Source organism: Symphodus melops, assembly GCF_947650265.1.
Source record: "Symphodus melops genome assembly, chromosome: 16".
NCBI classification, from domain to species: domain Eukaryota; kingdom Metazoa; phylum Chordata; class Actinopteri; order Labriformes; family Labridae; genus Symphodus; species Symphodus melops.
In genome coordinates, this window is record NC_136706.1 from 13,330,266 (window position 1) to 13,337,486 (window position 7,221).

Here is a 7,221-nt window from a genome sequence, read left to right on the forward strand (position 1 = left end):
GCACCATTTTTAATATTATCAAATGTTACATTTTAAGTGTTGACTGACACATAACTGTATACATGATCTCAGGATAAACGTTTTATGTGTTTACAGGAGCCCAGAATGGACAAACTAAAACACCTTTTGACCTTAAATGAAATCTGAGGCTTCCACATAAGTGAACCTACAAAACAAAATGGACTTTTTCCACATCAGTCATTTCGAACAAACATTCACGTTTGAACTGGACACCAAATCTGGTATCTGTTTCTTTGTCAGTTAGTGGGAAACCTGGCATTGCATGCTGTTCCCCAGAGTGTTGTACTCTGGTGTGTACTCTGACACTGCAACTCTGACTAAGTCTTGTAGATGTGCATCAGTGAGGCGTGTTCTGCGTTTGTTTTTGATAAAGTTCATGTCAGAAAAGGCTGATTCACAAAGGTAGGTTGAACCAAACAGGCTTGCAACCTTCATAGCTGCTGTGCATACACCTTGGTACTTTTCTGTGTCAACAAGGCACCACAAGTTTGGTGCACCCTGATAGGCTTTGAGGTGGAGGTCATTTTGTAATGTTACAATTTCAATCTCCATCTGGCCACCATCCAGGCTGAACGTTGCACTTAACTGCTCAGCAATGCATGATATGTCCACGTTCATGAAAGGGTTAGAAATGAACGACACACATGGCTCAAGCTGATCCAGGTCAGAAAATCTGTTCTCAAACTCTTGTCCAAGTCTTTCAATGACCTGAGAGTACTTTTCTGCAACTTTGTCAAAAGCCTCAGATGCATAAGATTCAAGATTCAAGATTTCTTTATTCAGTCCCGAAGGAAATTTGCCTTGGACGTACAGGCTGCTGCATAACACATAACACGACAGAAAAGAAAAATACAGTAAAACAGTGCATAGCACACAAGTGCTGACAGTGCAATAAAGTGCATACCTACATACATACATACATGGCATTCCTTTACAGGAACAGAAACTCTACTTACGGCCTGAGTTCAACAGAGAAACGGATAGTGGGATGAATGAAAAATTATACCTGTTCAAATATCTTTTCTTATTTTTAACTGGAACTCTGTAACGTCTGCCTGAGGGGAGCAATTCATACTCTGAATTCAAGACAATTGAATTCAAGACAATTGAAACATTGTCTTTCAGCACCATCTGCACAGAGGGAAAGTGCAGCACCTTTTTTCTCTGTAAATACACAGAGAAAATGTTCATCATGGCTTTAAATGCATTTAAAGCACTTATCATATCAGCAACGGTCTTACCTTTGCCTTGGAGTTGGCAGTTCAAAGTGTTCAGTTTCCCAGTAATGTCCGTTAAAAACGCAAGGTCAAGTGTCCAGTTAGTGTCCTCCAGCAGCGAGGGGTCTTCCCCTCTGGATTGCATGAACTCTTTGATTTCACCCAAAAGTGAGAAAAAACGAAGCAGAATGCGTCCCCTGCTGAGCCATCGGATTTCTATGTGCAGTAGCAGGTCACCATATTCAGTTGAAAGCTCCTCCAATAGTACCTTGAATGTTCTGTGCTGTTTAGCTCTGGAGCGGATGCTGTTTATGATCTTCACGACGGGAGTCATCACATGCTCAAAGCCAACCACTTTTGTACATAAGGCCTGCTGGTGAATGATGCAGTGGTAATTCAGAAAGTTTGGGAACTCTGTGTCAATTTTACAGTGAGCAATGAATCCTGTATGTCGGCCGATCATTGCAGGAGCCCCGTCTGTAGTCACTGATACAAGCTTGTCCAACAGCACCTTTTTCTCCACCAAAAACTCCTTCACCGCGTTGTAGATGTCAACTCCCCTCATAGTTGTCTTTAAGGGCAGTAGTGTCAGAAGTTCTTCTTTTGTGGAGAAATCACCGAACACCATCCTGATAAAGACCATCAGCTGCGCCGTACTGCTGCTGTACACCGACTCGTCCAACTGGATGCTGAACCACCTGCACCGTGCCAGATCCCGGTCCAGCTGGTCGGCCAAGTTGCCAGATATCACCGATACTCTTCTTACCATTGTAGTTGCCCCCAGTTGAACATTGGAGAGAGTGGAGATTACATCTGTTCCATATTTCCATATTTCTCGTCCTCAAGTACAGTTTTGGCAATTAGCATCATTGCTTCTTTGACAACCTCCCCATCTGAAAATGCCTTCTTTTTCTTAATCAGGAATTGCGTAGCTCTAAATGAGGCTTCGGTAGCTTTTTGGGAGATTTTCACCGGTCTCGTGAAAAAAGATTGCTGTTTACCCAAAGCTGCCTTTAACTCGCGGGCCTTTACTGCTCGTAGTGTACTGCCCTGTGTGTAGTTAGCATGGTAGCTGGTGTGACAGGTGGTGAAATGTCTCTCCACATTGTGCCGCTTTGCCGTCGCCACAGTCGCCCCGCAAATGAGACACACGCAGGCTCCTTTCACAGTGGTAAAAAAAAAAACTCTACCTCCCATTCATCGTGAAAATCATATGTTTTCTTTCTTTTTTCTGCCATCTTTTTGGGGGTCAGTCATCTCCTCTTTTTCTCCGCGCTCGCTAGTCATCCTGTTTGCGTGATCTTTGCGTATGCTACGTTACGACCTTTGACCTATACCAGGTCAGAGTTCATTTATATTAAACATTGTTCAGTTTTTTTTTTAAATACACTCAACAAAAATATAAACGCAACACTTTTGTTTTTGCTCCCATTTGTCATGAGATGGACTCAAAGATCTAAAATTCATTCCAGATACACAATATTACCATTTCTCTCAAACATTGTTCATAAATCTGTCTAAATGTGTGATAGTGAGCACTTTTGCTTTGCTGAGACAATCCATCCCACCTCACAGGTGTGCCACATCAAGATGCTCATCAGACACCATGATTAGTGCATAGGTGTACCTTAGACTGTCCACAATAAAAGGCCACTCTGAAATGTGCAGTTTTGTCTCACAGCAAAATGCCACAGATGGCGCAAGCATTGAGGGAGCGTGCAATTGGCATGCTGACAGCAGGAATGTCAACCAGATCTGTTGCTCGGGCATTGAATGTTCATTTCTCCACCATAAGCCGTCTCCAAAGGCGTTTCAGAGAATATGGCAGTACATCCAACCGGCCTCACAACCGCAGACCACGTGTAACCACACCAGCCCAGGACCTCCACATCCAGCAGGTTCACCTCCAAGATCGTCTGAGACCAGCTACTCAGACAGCTGCTGAAACAATTGGTTTGCATAACCAAAGAATTTCTGCACAAACTGTCAGAAACCGTCTCAGGGAAGCTCAACTGCATGCTCGTCGTCCTCATCGGGGTCTTAACCTGACTCCAGATCGTCGCCGTAACAGACTTGAGTGGGCAAATGCTCACATTCGATGGCGTCTGGCACGTTGGAGAGGTGTTCTCTTCACGGATGAATCTCGGTTTACATTGTTCAGGGCAGATGGCAGACAGCGTGTGTGGCGTCGTGTGGGTGAGCGCTTTGCTGATGTCAATGTTGTGGATCGAGTGGCCCATGGTGGTGGTGGGGTTATGGTATGGGCAGGCATCTGTTATGGACGAAGAACACAGGTGCATTTTATTGATGGCATTTTGAATGCACAGAGATACCGTGATGAGATCCTGAGGCCCATTGTTGTGCCATACATCCATGAACATCACCTCATGTTTCAGCAAGATAATGCACGGCCCCATGTTGCAAGGATCTGTACACAATTCTTGGAAGCTGAAAATGTCCCAGTTCTTGCATGGCCAGCATACTCACCGGACATGTCACCCATTGAGCATGTTTGGGATGTGCTTGACCGGCGTATACGACAGCGCGTACCAGTTCCCACTAATATCCAGCAACTTCGCACAGCCATTGAAGAGGAGTGGACCAACATTCCACAGGCCACAATTGACAATCTGATAAACTCTATGCGAAGAAGATGTGTTGCACTGCATGAGGCAAATGGTGGTCACACCAGATACTGACTGGTTCTGAGTCCCCAGACCCTCAATAAAGCAAAAACTGCACATTTCAGGGTGGCCTTTTATTGTGGACAGTCTAAGGTACACCTATGCACTAATCATGGTGTCTGATGAGCATCTTGATGTGGCACACCTGTGAGGTGGGATGGATTGTCTCAGCAAAGCAAAAGTGCTCACTATCACACATTTAGACAGATTTATGAACAATGTTTGAGAGAAATGGTAATATTGTGTATCTGGAATGAATTTTAGATCTTTGAGTCCATCTCATGACAAATGGGAGCAAAAACAAAAGTGTTGCGTTTATATTTTTGTTGAGTGTATATTGTGATTTCCAGTTTACATGCAAGTGTGATTTAAACAAGAATAGCACAAAAAAAGAAAAGAAAACGGGCAACGCGTTGGTGACCCCTGCCTTAAAGTCACGTTATAATACTTGTTCACATAATTAGTGTCACATTAGATTTCATGCTACACATTAGTGTCACTCATATTTCATGTTATACATTTATCTACCGTGTCACTCGTTCAAATAAATTATTTTGTTTCCATTCTGTCTCTGTTTCGTGCATTTGGTTCAACTTATTTTGAGATGCAACATAGAAGTTGAAACACCCAAATGCTAAAAAAAAAAATGTTTTAGAGCTTACTAAATGTAGCAGTTGGGGATGAAACAGGTGCGAGCATTACAAGACCAGAATGCTGATGTGCAACATAAAACCCAACGTAAAATGTACATAACCACTGTTCAAATGTATGTTTAAGATAATATTATAATATTAGACAATATTATGTTTTAAGATTCATTTAGAAAAACTTCAAAAGAACCATATTACATAATTCAATAAATATATCAATTTAAAAATTAGCAACTGTCTGAGGAATATATGTTTTTCATTTTTCAAAATTAAGAGGAGAAGATTGTAAATGGACTTGAGATTATTTAGTGCTTTTTTAGTCTTCACTTTTACACCTACCCATTGACACACTGATGCTAGTGGTTTCTGTGTAAGTAACTAATTCCATTCATACATTAACATGAGCAGAGCCATCTACTTAAGTTTACGTATTCCTTTGTGTCACTCAGCGATCTCTCTCTCTCTCTCTCTCTCTCTCGCTCTCTCGTCATTTGATTCCATTAAACATCCAAATTAAAGTTTTGCTTTAGGCCCTGTGTCACCCAGTGTGCTCTCTTTAGTTTTAATGGGTAGAGAGCATTGACAGCTCCCAGTGTCTTTTTTACAGGTGCTCTGCTGTTTTTGTGCGGCCACTCCGAGCTCTTTCATCTTTCCAGAAAGGCGCTGTTGACTCCACAGGTACAGAATGTAGCGCATTTCTTTTCAGCGCACAATCGCTTCATGCACACACTCCTGAGTGCAAATACATAGACGAGGAAGTGAGTTTGGTCAGTGGTCACTAAACTTTGGTGACTTACAGCTCCGCTGCTTTTGCGGTGGACTGCTATGATTGGTGAGGCTCGCAAGGCAAACTATTTTGATCGGTCAAATTTGCGGAAAGGTTGCGGTGATTGGGTGAAATTGCAAAGTTATCTTGTAAGCGTGGCTGATGCTTGGCTAATAGACATTCTTACATAAAATCTCTGCATAACCTCAGCTTGTCCAAAAGGCAGTAACATAAGCAGGTGCCAATTCCAATTATAACCAGAAGTCTGGTTAAAATTTTCTCCCCCTGCTACGTCCTCGACTGCAAATCATGAGAAACGGCTTCAGGGATAACCCTCAGCACATACAGATGAGATATGCTTTAATAACTGCACTTAACCCAAAAGTCGTATTTTAAACCTATCACTAACCTTAATAATTGTTGCAGAAGATGAACACTACAGAGCTGCTGTGCACAGTGAAGGAAGCCAGTAATGGGCAAAAACTAGGCTAAATATTTATTAAAGATTATCTCTACTTTAAAAGAAGGAAACCTCCCTCTGTTATCATATTTTGAAAGGTTTCTGTGTTTTTCTCAAAAGGTAATGGTTTGAAATCCCCGTTTGAACTGGGCTTGTCATAGATTCCTGAGAGGGATGTAGCTCAGACCCAAGGAAAATAGAGCATCCAGCACTGCTGGCATCTTCGTGCTCATCAAGAGCTTGGAAATGTCTGCTCTCTCGCCATCCTTATGCCAGAACATTTCAGTGGCCAAATCGTGTTTCCAAAAAGTTGGATGTGTACCTTTCCTGCATTAAAATACTCCAACACAGGTCCCAAACCATTGCAATGATATAGGAAGATCAATTTTGGTAGCAATGCAAGCATTACCATTTAACTTATTGTTTTGTTTCCAGTGAAACAAAAGCTTGTACAAGTAGCATGCTTCGTGAAAGTCGTGTTTTCTTCTTTTGAGTGGCCTGCTGGATGGACTGCTCATCTCGGTTTTTTTTTAGTTTTTCTGCTGTGATAGTCATAGTTCAAAAACTTAACTTTTGGTGTTCTGCTTTAAATAATATAAGTAATAATAATATAAGTTAAAAAAAAGTGTCAAACTTTAGGGCAATGGACAACGACAGCATCAGAGGTTTGAATCAATCAAGAACTCCTGTTAGAACAAAACGTATCCATGACATCACTCTGTAGAAGCCTCTTTTTTTTTTTAAAAATTGAGAAATCTAGTAAAGATTTAGGAGTTCTTGAATTGCACATTCTCATTTATAGTATAATGAAACTGACTCAGAAATATAGACAGAATGGAAAAAAAAAAACCCAAACAAAACAATTCATTTTTTCTCCCTTGTGCTTTTAAATATGAATCATAGTTGCTACCGAAAGAACAGGGAAGTCGTGTTATCTCCTGATCAGCATATATTACTCTTCAAGACCCAGAGCATGAATGATAGATAACAACCTTATCTATACACTTGCTCTGAGCCGCAGGTGTCCAAATTTAACTTTAAGATTTCTGGGGTTTCGTCTGAATACATGCTTCAACATCTAGACATTAAATCATCCTTATTATACATCCAGTAAAAAAAAAAATTAAACGCTATGGAGAACATGCTTTGCACTTTTGAAATCATAATGTACACAAGAACCCAGCAGAAAAATCCAAATCCATCTGCATGGTTTAGGAATGGTCTGGCATCATGGCAAAAAATTACACTCTGAAAGTGTTTTTCTCCCTCGACTAGAAAGTCAGAGAAAAGAAGTTAGATCACTATATACCTAAATGTTATTTTATAGTGGATGTAAAAGATAGAAATCTTCATGCTTCTTTTTTCTCTCACCTTTTTTGTGAACATATGTCAAAATAATTTCCTATTAATGATCGTTTCAATA

General features: G+C 41.0%; 1 protein-coding gene across 1 annotated transcript; it reads right to left on the reverse strand.

Annotated features, from left to right (window-relative positions):
- Positions 1 to 261: 261 nt before the first annotated feature.
- LOC306836608 (general transcription factor II-I repeat domain-containing protein 2A-like) lies at positions 262 to 2,007 on the reverse strand (the record flags this gene model as incomplete). Its single annotated transcript, XM_079363784.1, has 3 exons — positions 262 to 743; positions 978 to 980; positions 1,263 to 2,007. 3 exons carry the CDS (start codon positions 2,005 to 2,007, stop codon positions 262 to 264), a joined length of 1,230 nt encoding a protein of 409 aa, XP_079219910.1.
- Positions 2,008 to 7,221: the final 5,214 nt, after the last annotated feature.